This window comes from Cebus imitator, unplaced genomic scaffold (assembly GCF_001604975.1).
Source record: "Cebus imitator isolate Cc_AM_T3 unplaced genomic scaffold, Cebus_imitator-1.0 Scaffold42, whole genome shotgun sequence".
Taxonomy (NCBI): Eukaryota; Metazoa; Chordata; class Mammalia; order Primates; family Cebidae; genus Cebus; species Cebus imitator.
In genome coordinates, this window is record NW_016107357.1 from 5730527 (window position 1) to 5744808 (window position 14282).

The 14282-nt window shown below is 36.7% G+C and overlaps 1 protein-coding gene and 1 long non-coding RNA gene across 3 annotated transcripts in view; one reads left to right on the top strand and one right to left on the bottom strand.

The window, feature by feature from the left end:
* Positions 1–246: 246 nt before the first annotated feature.
* AIDA (axin interactor, dorsalization associated) overlaps positions 247–14282 on the bottom strand; it is a 40573-nt gene continuing 26537 nt past the window's right edge. For both annotated transcript variants that reach the window (XM_017526365.2, XM_037737713.1), the window contains exons 7-10: positions 7916–8038; positions 5463–5585; positions 2358–2475; positions 247–2222 (exon numbers count right to left, since the gene is read on the bottom strand). In XM_017526365.2, the coding sequence (XP_017381854.1) occupies positions 2126–2222; positions 2358–2475; positions 5463–5585; positions 7916–8038 (461 nt within the window). In that variant the 3' untranslated portion in view covers positions 247–2125. The remainder of the gene's footprint in view (positions 2223–2357; positions 2476–5462; positions 5586–7915; positions 8039–14282) is intronic.
* Positions 5881–9760, top strand: LOC119470833. Its single transcript, XR_005199800.1, has 2 exons — positions 5881–7568; positions 9211–9760. It is a non-coding gene; the product is annotated as an uncharacterized LOC119470833 (long non-coding RNA).

The window sequence follows — 14282 nt, forward strand, 5'->3', positions numbered from 1 at the left end:
GTCATCGCCAACTAATTGTGTCTGGATTTAGTTGCTAAAATTGACTTATTATGAAGCAGTAACATTCAGCCTAAAAACATTTCTACTACAGTTGTTATATCATCAGTGGCCGATTTTTTTCATTGGAAACTAAATTTAAATAATTTGTGGGATGTGGTATATTCTGTGTCAACTTCAAGACAATCCCTCATTCTTTTGTTGTTACATTCAGGGCTGAATTAAAGTTAAGCTAATCACACAGTGTTAAATTTAAGCTTCTTTAATGTTGATGAAAGGTATTTGTAGTTCATATAAACCATACTTATGTGAAGGATAGCAGATGCTTCATATAAATTATCGCTTTGATATACATATCTTATGGTTTATGAGAAAAGAGAAAAAATAATACATCGTTTTTGCTACATTTTAATGGGTATTTTTAAGGGACTGTTTTTTTAGGTCTTGTCAGCAACATCAAACAAAAGGTACTGAGTACTCCACAGGGTACAGAGTGCTGTCAAGCACCTTAGAAAAATTACATGACCTGGAGAAAATGCGCTTCTTGCTCCTTGAAGAGCTTACAGTCTAGGGTTTGACAACTCACAGTCTTAAGAACTGAGTGAACAAAGTAAGGCAAATTCTTCATCCCCTAGAGCTATTGTGGACTGAATCATTTTAGGATTTGGAATTAATCGAACCAAGATGAGAGACAAGACGAAATTTGGCTGAGAATTCTTTCAGGCTCACGTAGTTTTTATTAACATCCATCTAGTAAACAGAATGGACCTAACAGACAACTGAAAGTAAAGACTAGATCTCTTGAAGTGCAAGGGCTAAAACAACTTAGTTGTGGTTACTTATTTTAAAAAGCAAACATACTGAATGGTATGACGAGGGTGATTACACTAGTTTAAAAATAGGCCAGGTACTGACACTGCATTCCCCTCATGCACTGCTCATTTAAAATAGTGAATATTAAAATATGTGGGCTTTACATCTAACCCACAGAAAGCCCACCACAAATCTTAACGTTCTGTGTATCAAATATCCACCTCATGTGTACTACGAAAGTTTTCTTTATGCCCCATTAAGTCAAAAGTAAATAGTCAAATTATAGTACGCTAATGACCTGCATATTTTCATATGGATGAATGTCAGTATATCTGAATAGGAAATAAATGGCGATCCTATCTACCTATATAAAAAAAATAGAATATCTTTCCAGATTTTGCATGCTCCTCACTATAAGAAGAGGTATGCAGGTTTTAAGGTTTCACAATCAGTTGTCAGAAAAACAGCAGTTACGCCTGCAGTATCTCGTTAGCATCTGACTCAATTATTTTTAGATTACATTATTTAGAAGATATTGTAAACCCGTCTAAAAATTTGTAATTCTGTTGAGATGGTTCCAATGTTAACCCTAGAATCATCATCAGAAAGAGTAATAATGTGATGTAGAAGAACGGCTAATCAACATGACTAAAAATATGCTCACTTTCGGAAAAACAATCCGGTCATCTGGAAACAATCACAGCTACAACCTAGGGAACACTCCCTTATGGGATACTGATCTGGCCAAGGCACACTTTCTAAGCAGGAAAAACTATCAGATCAGGGTGAATTTAGGCCACTTCGGAGGAGCAGCCTATAAATATCCAGACAGACCTTCTTAGGCAGCAGAACTGGTCCAATTCCTCTCAAAGCAGTATGACACTATCTTACCCACATCAACCCAAAGCTTGAAGTTAAATCAAAAGAGCATATTGGAGCAAAAGTGAACAGATGTGTAAACTCTAGCACATTCTTATTGCTGTATTAAGTCTGAAGATGAGCACATCCTACAACAGCATTGTTCCAGGAAGCAGGGTAGGAGTAGTGGTAAATTAGAAAATAGACTATTAATTGCACAATTAATATAAAAGTAAAAACATGTTTCAAAATCTATAATAGACCTGTATCCAAAGGAGTCTTATACATCAGTGATGTGCTGGACTTTGATTCTGTGGTACAGGTTTGCAAAGGACTCCCTCCGGCCTACTGGTCTGGGTACGGCTTGCTTCCTGCCTGTTGAAGGGTGAACATGCTACACAGAGCTATGATGGTTTCTACTGAATGGTAAAATTCACAGAAGTTCTTCATGTCAGGATCATTCCTTATGCAAAGTTTGATGTAGATGAAGATAAAGTGGTTTCTTGGTCAATAATTGCAATTTCTTTCTTTTAAAGTCAGTGGGTTTCTTGTATCTGTAATTACAACAGAAAGACCATTGTTTAAAATACTAAATTATTCCAGGGTTAAATACTGGATATGGGGGATTAAGAAGAAAGATAAACTAGTCACCATCACATTAGTACTAATTCTATATGCGCATCACTTACAGTTCTATTACAATTGGCCCAGGTTTAATTTCATCCATCTCCATGAAAGCAAAACACTTGGTGCTGGTAAAGCGTTTTTTAGGCTTGTAGTGTTTGAATTCAAAGAAGATAGCTGCACCTAAGGAATTAAAACAAGTCACATAAACCACTGGTGTGTCAATTCATTTTCTTTGATCACCAGAAGCATCTGAAAAGCTACGGCTGGCATAATTTAATAAAGCAACTTGTGCCAGTCTCAATGATTTGACAATAACTTAATATGGTTGTCACCCCAAACTCTTCTGTATCTGAGTAGAGTGACATGTCTCCTTATCATCCACTTCTACCGACTGTAGCAAAACTTCTTTAGCTAGACTGCCTCAAGCATGTATAACAGTTATGTACACAGGTAGAATCACAAGCTGCTATAAAACATGAAATACCATAGAAGAACAARGATACTTCAACACCCATAGAAACTCCTTAGGTAGAAAATGCATTTAAAAGAGTTCCTAAAAAAAATTAAGCTTGAATCATTTCCCTTACCCYAAAGCAAAAACTCAAAACTTMAATCTTGGTGGTATTTTGGAATTCAAACAACATAAATCACAKGCTGGTTCAGCTGYAAAATGTTACCYCTTTCCTTAATAACTTTTTCAGTAYTCAAAGCACTGTTCTGATGTTTTTCCTGGAATTGCATGTTTGTGTTAAGACAGTGCTGTGGAAGACAAAGGTTCAAAGAGCAAGTCTATTTATTCTGCCCCTCTCCTCCAATGAGCAAGTGATAATGAGAATTCAGACAGTTCTGGCCTGGCGTGGTGGCTCATGCCTGTAATCCCAGCACTCTGGGACGCCAAGGTGGGCAGATCACTTGAGCCCAGGAGTTTGAAACTAGCCTGGGCAACACGGTAAGACCCCAACCTCTACAAAAAATTTTTTAAAACAGCCGGTCTTGGTGGTGTGTGCCTGTAGTCCCAGCTACTCGGGAGGATTACCTGAGCCTGGAGAGATCAAGGCTGCAGTAAGCCATGATCGTGCCACTGTGCCCCAGCCTGTGTGACAGAGTGAGACACTGTCTCAAAAAAAAAAAAAAAAATTTAGACAGTTCTATGTCCCCAAAGTCCAACAGATAAACTCTTCCCCCAATCCTGCAGAAAAAAGCTAAAAAGAGAGAAATAAGTTGCCTCATCAATGTGGCCAAGAAAAATGAATTTCTAAAGAAGGCATGAAAAATGAAGGAAGGAAATCAGTCTCACTCTTTACTGACTACTTCTAAACACTGCCTTAACCAGAGGAGGGCAGGAGCCTGGCTTTCAAAGACAACACACATTCAATACTTTCACTGATGACAAAACTCACAAGTCACTAGAAGTTTAGCAATGTTCAGAAACGTATGTACAGCACTGGCACTTGGGTCCAAATGGAGCATGTCACATGACAAGGAGGGAAAGCAAAACCAATCACTCAGGAGCCCCTGAGACGTGGGTGAGGGAGAGATGGGCATATTCAGCCATCCACTCCCGACACGCTCGAAAGGATTACAAGTTAGGTTACTGGTAACATCTCTTCCCTAGGTGTGTGACCTTGTCATTTCTACAAACGGTGGCTTCTCTTCTCCCTCCCACAAGAATCACAGAGGCATTTTGTCATTAGAAAACCTCAGAGATTTTTAAGATAGCAGAGTCTTTTCAGCTAGGAGACCCATCTCCTCCTCATGGTTGTGTCTTGAGGTCTGAATAATGTGAAGATAGCCATGTTTGAAAACAATGCTAAAGTTCAAATATGTTACCATCATTTTGAGGAAGTTAAATTATTAATCTGCATCACCTGTAAATAATATATTTCCTGTGTCCCTCATCATGCTATTTATAAGAAAAAACAAAATATGAAATAAGAATATCCTGGGAAGATTAAGTTAAAATGTTTGTAAACATGAAAGTATGTTCATTAACACTAATATCAGTTAGAACTACAGTAACTGTAAACAGTAAGTTGGAAGCTAGGGAAAATTCAATACAGTCAAATTCTGAATCTAGTTCTACTTTTATTTTCTGGTGAGTCAAGCCATTAAGAAAGAATGCAGTGTAATAAAACAGAAAAGTTAGCCCATGAAACACTTCACCTTCTCCCCTCCACATCACAAACATTTCTAAGGCAAGGGAGTTAAAGAAATGAAACAAATCAATAGTTTTGTTCAGAAGACATACTCATAAGTGAAATTTCTTCAACAATATTTAATAAGCACTCCTACATACACAGTCTGCTAACACAGCCATCTGGAACTTTGGTGTATGTCGGAATCACCTAGAGGGCATCCTAAAACAGAGTGCTAGGCCAGTTCCCACGGTTTTGGATTCAGGCGGTCTGGGGTTGGCACCTAACAAGGTTCGAAGTGCTGCTGCTGCTCTCTCCCAGGGGTCATATTCTGAGGACCACTGTTGTAACAAAAGCACTGAAAGGTCTTTTAGTGGAGGAACAGAGGAGGCAGCAGAACCAGACTTGAGAAGTGAAATATCAAATATTTCAGAAGCTGAGGCAGTCATTTCAAAAGGCACCTGTATATCCTACAGAGCTTGAAAATTTCAGAAACTGCAACTGAACCCTCAGGTGATAAAGGGATTCTGAAGCCACCTCTTTGGGGAACACTGAAATTCTCACTGGGTGAAAAGCATGGGGAAGTATTTAATCCTAAGAGCTGCTCTTGGAAATGTAATCTCACTATTTCAGAAATTTGTGTCCTTTCCTATTTCCTAACAATTAACTGCAAGTCAAATTATCGTTCTACCAAATACTAGAAATACTCAACACTTAATCATCAGGGAGCCTTAGGGAACTCCTGCTTCTCCCAGACCTTTAATGTGTGAAAAACTTTGTTTTCTTGGTAAAGACAATAAAATTCTATTATTAAAGATTGTTTTACTACATAACAGTGTTACCAGACAAGTAGATAACACAATTCCTAATTCTCACATTTAAAAAATACGTATATTTTATTGAAATCAATAAACACTATGTGACATTTGCTTTTGCCAGATACTAACTATGCTAGGTCCACCATACATACAAACACAAATAAGATGAGAATTCTGTCCATAAAGAAGCCAATTATTAGTTAAGATTACAAACCTTTGGTTAATTTTTCAACATGCTTCTGGAGCTCAATGTCCACATTAAAATGAACGTATGTGTCTTCTTTTCTTGAAGCCACAGGAGTATCTTGCACAGGAGTTAAGTCTATGCCATTCAGATCTAAAAAGAAAATAAGTTTCTCTTTAGGAACATTCAAATATGCAGACTTAAAAACTGCAAACTAGGTAGGGCGCGGTGGCTCATGCCTGTAATCACAGCACTCTGGGAGGCCAAGATGGGTGGATCACTTGAGGTCAGGAGTTCAAGACCAGCCTGACCAACGTAGTGAAACCCTGTCTCTACTAAAAATACAAAAAAATTAGCCAGGCATAGTGGCACGCACGCCTGTAATCCCAGCTACTTGGGAGGCTGAGGCAGGAGAATCGCTTGAATCTGGGAGGCAGAGGTTGCAGTGAGCCAAGATCTTACCATTGCACTTCAGCCTGGGTAATAGGAGCAAAACTCTGTCTCAAAAAAACAAACAAACAAACAAACAAAAAAAAAACAAACCCTGTGAACTACAGAGGGTGCATTTCCTAGGGATGCCTGGAGAAAGTGGAGAGGAAATTCTTGGGCTAACAGAAATTCCCATTTGGTGTGAGCAGGTACCTGAAGAGTTGCTGGTGACCACAGAGGCACTGGAGGGGCTGAGGGATGGGTGACTTTGCAGTGGGAAGGAGGAGGCCTGTCTCAATCAGGTACAAAAGAAAGCTTGTACAACATAAAATTTGATCTTTATAGGGAAGAACTTTATAGGGATGATAACTCTTTGTTTTCCTTAGGAAATAGGCCACTATATTTTTGTCTGCAATAAAAACTTAAAATGTAAATAATATGCCTCAATGGGACCTCTACCCCTAATTTCCAAACTTGATCAAGTGCATGGTTTGGAAAGGCCTTTATATCTAACATTATCAGAATCCCCCTGCTGTATTCAAGTCAAAGGACCAAAAACAGACATGAGAATTGCCAATGAAACCCTTCCATTAATGAATACATTTTTACATATTATCTAAATTCTCATTATATTTGTTATAACATAACCTGTTTTATACCAACTAGACAAAACGCTAAGTTATTGTGTATGGTTTTAATTTCCTGGATCCAGGAATCTTCCAGTTTAATCAAATTCAACATGGACTCATTTAATGACTACTCAAGTGTTTATGTGTTATTCAGCAGATCTGTCTTAGAGACCTTAAAACAATATAGTACATTTGATTGTTTCAGTTCTTAAAAGATATTTACAAAAACATATTTTAGTTCAACATATATGCAAAGGTAACTTAACAGCTATTACACTATCATTAAATATCTTTGTTTTACAGTGTACATTCCTGAATGAGATAAGCAGTTCTGTAAATGACCTATCAAACTTTAATGTAGAATATATATACTTTCCAGTAGGCTGTATATTTGATAACCGATAACATCAGAAGTAAAAGTTTCACAGCATTAGTGAATAATAATCCCTCTCTGTGGCTCAGTTCCTTTTCATTTTAATTGGTACTAATGAAGTTTTGAAACTGAATTTATTTTTATGACTGACAAAAGTTCTCTTCATTTGATTTCAGCTCCTATCTGTTTCTTTACTGGTCTCAAATTACAGATTAAAGTAAGCCCCTTGGATGAGCTGTGCAGATGTTTCTGGATAGAAGTATGACAACTTCATTCTCAATTATCCAGTAATTATTTTTAAAAGACTGTTAAGTACCTTATAAATAAAGTATGAATGGCAACAACGAAAGAATTCAACCAATGTGGTTTCCCTCTGAAAGAGTGAAAAGGTTGTTTTTAAGAAATAATGAACTGCCACACTGGATAGGAAAAAAAAAAAAAAATCCTAAGAATAATCATGCTTCCTAACCATAGTGACATGGTGAATGATAAGAAGCACTTCACTTGTTGAACGCTCCACGGGATTACACTCAGAGCACGAATGCTATGGATCTGTTCTAGCTCCCTGTCTTCACTGATGAGTTACTTAAGGCCTGATTCTCCGATGCAGAACTCTCTCTTGAACAGGAAGGAGAGGGCCTAATGCAGGAGGAAAGGGGTAACAGAACACTGGGCTTTGCAAACAAACCTACACACCTTTGGAAGGTGAGAAACATTCTGTTAACCTGTATCCTAAAGAATGAGTCTGCTGTTGAAGACGATGTGTATGTCTAGCCAAAACCCTAGACAGAATCTTAAGAACAAAAAGATATACACAAAGAAAAACTCAAAAGCAAAACTGAATGTAAGTTATAAATAAGAAAATAAGTAAATCTCTCAGAAGTATTCAGTGAAGAAGTGATGATCTCTTCCAGGGACTTTGCCTCATCATAGAATGAACTAAAATGAGTTGTCACACACATGAGACTCCCTGCCCTACCACCAAAAAAACAGTCCCAAATGAGCATTATAAAATTCACCAGAGGAAAAAAGAAGTAAACAGAGTTACTTACCTTTTACACTAACTGTAATATAGGGATCGATGCACTGCCCAGCATCTTTCAAACCAATTTTCTCAATTCTGATAGTGACTAATGTCATTACTGGTTCTGATGGCAACCTTGGTAATAAAGTACCTAGCAACAGAGAAAATGCAATAAAAGCTCCACGTCATTTCAGAGTAAACATTTTAACAAACACAGAGAAGATACAGTGTTGCTCGTAACTGACTTAGTACCTAGCCAGGCATTATCTTGGTTCCCAAACTCCCAAACACTTGGCATTACTCTTTTCAAATATTTATTAATACACAAGAGAAATCTGCACTTCCATGTCTCACAGTCACCATTAAACCAGAAATTATTCAAGCTTGTCAGAAATTCAAGTCATTCTAGGAAGCCCAATTATAAATTACCACATAATTAATAACTCATATACATATGCATATACTTTGGATATATTCATTTATATAATATACTTTGCATCTCAATATGAAGTGGTAGAACAAAGAAAAAAACTTTTAAAATATTTGCTATATTATTATAACGTTTGAGAAATATACCACCAGAGTTGATCAACAAATCCTTTAGTTACTTTGTTTTTTGACACAGGGTCTCACTCTGTCACCAAGGCTGGGGTGCAGTGGCATAATCACAGCTCACTGCAACCTCGACCTCCCAGGTTCAAGCAATCCTCCCACCTCAGCTTCCAGAGTAGCTGAGACTACAGGCATTTGCTACTAGTTACTACTGATGGAGAAAATAATTCGCAACTCAATAATTGTGTATTTAATTGAATAATTGTACAGTCTAATTTCCCATTCTTTTCCTTATCAACATTGAGGCAAAAAAAGAAAAACAAAAAAATCACCTGTTGGAATTGCAGTGAAGTTCAGATCAATTTTAGAAAGAATCACATCTTTAGAAATTGCTTCTTCTGATCTACCAACTTTTTAAAGATTTCTTAATTTTCTCAATAGATTTTATTCTTTTCTTCACAAAAGTCTTATACTTTTGTTGGGCTTATTATAAGGTACTTGATATTTTCTGATACTATCATAGACATTATAATATTTCATTGAGCACTTATTGCTTAGAGATAGGATTAATTTTTTAATAATATCTCTGCTGGGGGAAGAAGTGATTTTTATGTACAGATTTTATACTCAGGAACCCTACTCTCTTATTAATACTAATGATTTATCTACAAGTTTTCTTGTATGTTCGAAATACATATTCATAACATCTGCAAATAAAGAGACAGGTTTCCCCCCCTAATTTTTAGATTTTATTTCTTTTTCTTATACTAGTACACTGGCCAGAACTTCTAAAGCACTGTTGAGGAAAGGAGATAATAGTAGACACACTTGTTTTGTTCCTGATCTGAAAAGGTAAGTTTTCCATTTTATCACTAAATCCGACTAAGGATCTAAATGTCATTATAGTTACCTTTTATCAGATTAAAGATGTTCTATTCTTGGTCTGGTAAGAAATGTTTAAAATCATGAATGAAATCAGAATGTAATCGAAAACATTTTCTGCATCTATTGAGAAGATGAGATTTTTCTCCTTAATCCGCTAATGTTAATTACCCTGATATATGTATCTTGTTGATTTAACAATATATTCTGAAAAAAATCACTGAATAGTAATTTTCCTAATTACTTTCTGTAATATTCCATATATTGACTACTTATTCAGCCAATTTTCGTATGGCACTTAGGTTGTTTCTAATATATTACTATCACCAAAAATACCTCAATAGAGAACCCTGTATATATGCAAGTATTTTTAAAAAATTGTTTCCATATTATTGGAGGTGAACCTTCAGAGTAAATTCCTAGGAACAGGATTGCTAAACTAAGAAAAATTGTCTATTTTTGTTTCTGTTGAGCTATTGCTGAACTCTCCTTTAAAGGGACTATTACCATTTTCTATTCCCACCAGTGATGAATGAGTCCATTTCCCTACTCCTTCAGCAACAGTAGTTTTAATTTGTGTGTCTTTCATCATACGTGAAGTTGAGTATCTTTTAATATGTTTAAGGGCTATTTGTATATATTGAGGTGTGTGTATGTGTGTGTATACTATCTGTTCATGTTTTTTGCCCAATTTTCGAATGTGTTTGGAGTCTTTGTGGTCATAACTTAAAATTTTCTTTACATATAAAAGATATTAGTTCTCTGTCATTTTGACTTTGATTATGGTGGTTTCTGACAGACAAGAGAGAAGTTCTTTTTATGACAGACTATTTTCTCCCAAGTAAACATTAAAAATTCTTCTACTTTTAGGTGAATCAGTTTCATAACCTGTAATTGTCTAGATATTTAGTTGAAATGATGAAGCTGACATTTCTTTCTTTCTTACCAACAAACAACTTTTTTTTTTTGCCTGGGACTATAATAAGGTTTAATCTAACTACTAAATATATTTCTAATAATGTAATATGGAGGCAGTGATTCCAAGCCGAAAAAATACTCAGTTCTTCCCTAATTCAGGGTAGAACATAAAACATTTCACTCAATTATGAAGGTTCAGTTTGATCCTTACTAACGAACAGCTGGAGTTATATAATTAAGATGACAGATAATATAGAAAAGTATATTTTTCAGTAGTTTCTAATGTGCTATATCTCTGCCCCGTCAACTCCTGCACTTCTTTTGAGTCTCAGTTCTAGGTAGATTACCTTTGCTAAACTCCCTCAGCCCTTTTTTTGTTTACTCATAATGTACTGTGTCCACCTCTAACTATCATGGTGTCCTTTTTCTGTCTTTGTCTTACATGGTGAGATCCTGAAAGATGGGTATGAGTAGCTGTTCATTTTTGTATTGTTTGCACTAGTAATAAAGAGATCTTCATTTCAGAAATATTTTGTTGAATAAACGAATTTTACCGCACTAGAGGTTATCATGCTCTAGAAAACATGTAGCCTGAAAACACCTATCAGTGCACTGCCTTATATAATATGCCTGAAAGAAGATAAAATACTAGGATAAAATACTATACCATTCCTGGGTTAGAGGAGAAAGTTAACATATTTGTGTATCAAAGATAAAACCACACAGTAATTAGAAATCAAGGCAATGCATTAAAAGCAAGATTTCTAAAAGAAGAATGAATGTATTCACTGTACAGAGTAATATGAGAATAAGTAACTACATTTATAAAACTTGAAGACTGTAACTGGAGTAAGAAAAGAAATCATATATGATCCACAAAAAGCTGTGTGTTTCCAGCTAGATCATCTGCCGTTATATCTAAAGCAAGGATCAGAAATAATAAATGTTCTTCCATATGGAAAAGCTGCATAAATAATAAACAGCTAACTTTTATAGAACATGTTAGGATGTGCCAGGCACTGTTCTAATCCTTTACATGTACTAACTCACTTGATCCTCCCAAAAACCCCATAACATAGGTGCTAATGTTAGTCCCATTTTTTCAGAAGTGAAAACTAAGACACAGAAAAGTTAAGTAATCTGCCTACAATCATACATCAGTTTGGCACCAGAGTCCATGCTTTTAAACACCACACCCCATTTGGTCATTTTTAAATTGTCCATAGAACCTAAACAGGAGCTGCAGGATAACCTCCCAATCTCAAGATCCTTGACATAATCACATGTGCAAAGTCTCTGCTGCCAAGTAATGTAACAAACATATGCACAGATTCTGAGGATTAGGATGTGGACATCTTTGGGGAGGGGATGTATTATTTCTACCTCACACTTCTAAATATGAAAAGCTCTGTATGGCTACAACTGTCTAAATCAAGATTTCTCAACATGGGTTCTGTGGAATCCCAGGATGTCCTTGAGCTGCCACTAGGAGCTCCATGCAAGGGAGTGATTTCTATCAATGTACTGCCTTAAAATATGCACTAAAGACAATAAAATACTAGGACAATACTATACCATTTGTAGCTCCTGCAATGGGCTTGGTACACTGAGCAATGCATATTGACAGTGATGGAAAGAGACTGCAGCCCCTACAGCAATTTTATCATAGGTCTTTAAGCCTCATATGGCAGTAAGCAGAAAGATTATGTTCACTTGATTTGGTCCATTTTTTTTTATAGGAGACAGGGGAAGCCACTGGTAGCTGATGAGCTCTATACAGCAGTCTAATGTCAGCCTCTTCAGATTTACCTGTCACAAACTTCCCTTATGCACCACCAGCTGGAGCAAACACGCTCTACTTGGATCAAAGAAAACTGGAGGAAATTTTTCAATTCAATGTGATTTCTAAAGTGTACAAGCTAGGAGAGGAAGATTCTAATCCTAGGCATAGAGACAATTCTCTCTAGATAAAAACAACGAATTTCAAGCTTCTGAATCATTTCACTGCACTAATGCACAGGGGAACACAAAAAAGTCCATTCAATGATGAGAACTACTTATTAATAAGGTTGTACCTGGATGGATAATTTTCAAGTTGCATCATCAGTGAAAACAATTTATTAATGCAGTGAAGGATCCAACAAAACTGAAAAAAATCACTTAACTACAAGTCACAGCCACTGATAAGAAACTGATTATTTTGAGATCCTAGTGGCCATTTAAAATAGAGTAAAGCTTTTTTTTTTTTTTTTGTAAGTCATGTTCAGTTAAAAAAAAGGCTCAAAAAGCAAACTACTTAATAGCAGAACTTAATGCCGGGAGAAAGAAAAGTCACACAGTGGGCAAGGATCTCAGAATGCCTGCATGTGAAATTACATTTTTTTGGACAAGAAATTTAAAAGGCTGACGCCCAAACAGCACAATTAATGGACACAGAGATGACTTTTCATATCCTAAGAGGTTTTGTGACAAATTGCCCGAAAAAAAAAATAGCTTCTCACTGAGTCTTCAAATTTTACCAATAAATGACATGCTATAGCATTTGTAGGCTATAAATTATGGTGAAATCAAGAAAACCTTTTCTGCTGTGAAGGCCCCAAACAAGCAAAGGCCAAGCTGGATTGAATGCCCTGTCCTCATGTGCACCTCTGAAAAAATGCCCTGCCATGTGCACTGTGGGGTCCAACAACAGAAAACTCCAGCACTGTCACACTCATGGCTTTCTTTACTGAGGTGCTGCTGTCAAAATTCTCACCAATAAAATAAAAAGAGGCTCTAGGTATCACAGAAATGGCTACGTTTGTTCAACAAAGACCAGTTCACTCAAGAATGTTTTGAAAATTGGCTGGACATGGTGGCTCTGTTAAGCCACCATTCTTGAGTGAACTGGAAAGGTAAGTTTGAGATCAGCCTGGCCAGCTTGGTGAATCTCTGTCTCTACTAAAAATACAAAAATTAGCCGGCATGGTGGTGCGTGCCTGTAATCGAAGCTACTCGGGAGGCTGAAGCAGGAGAATTGCTTAAACCCAGGAGGCAGAAGTTGCCAGTGAGCTGAAATTGTGCCACCGCACTCCAGCCTGAACAACAGGGCGAGACTCCATCTTGAAAAAAAGAAAATAAAGAGAATGTTTTGAAAACTGTACAAGTGTCTAATCTAGCAACAAGGCAGGCTCTAGGAAGAGTGTGTTATAGCCACTGCCACCGTGGGGAGGAGGTGACTGTGCAAGCAAGTCCTCTCTGTCCATGCTGGCCATGTGAATCCCCAGATGACCACCAAGGTGCCCAGCAATCAGTACCACTCTCCCTCCTACAGCTGGTACAGAGAAAAGCTGAGGAGCATCTGTGGGCCCTCACTTACAACTTCTCTGTTCCAAGAGAAAGCTGATAAAAATGGAGATCCTAGCAAGGAATAGGATCTTCTCACACTGACTAGTTCCGTGTGTGTGGCTAAAGACACTCTGGACAATGGAGATTATGGAGAATCAGACTATGAATGGATCAGGAGTCTGGGGTTACATAGAAGGAACTTGAAGTCTGTGAAATCCTGTAAGACCCTGTCTTCACATTGAGAAGAGGAAGGCTGTCATTTCCTTTTTTGTCTTATTATTTCTGCTTTTAAAAAAAATTGCTATTGTTTACATCACACACCACATCTAAAGGAAAATTTTTTTTTTGGTCCAAAAGGGCAAATGGCATGATGGTCTTTGTTCTAAAATAGGAGGATATCATCGCCCAGACCTGAACGTTAAAGAGGCAATGCCTTCTCCGCAAATTACTAACGATTGTATCTTCTGAAAACATTGTGATTTAAATTTGACTATTAAGTTTGACTTTTTAATCTGGTTTTTCAATCTTTATTTTTAACAATAATACAATATAAATGTATTTGTATGTAATCATTTTCATGTAGTATATTCATGAAGGTTCATAACTTATTTAATGACTACCTTATTGATATATATTTAGATTATTTGTAGCTTTTGGTTATAACCAAAGTTATAACCAAGCATTCTTACACCTACAGCTTTATCTATTTGCTTTTT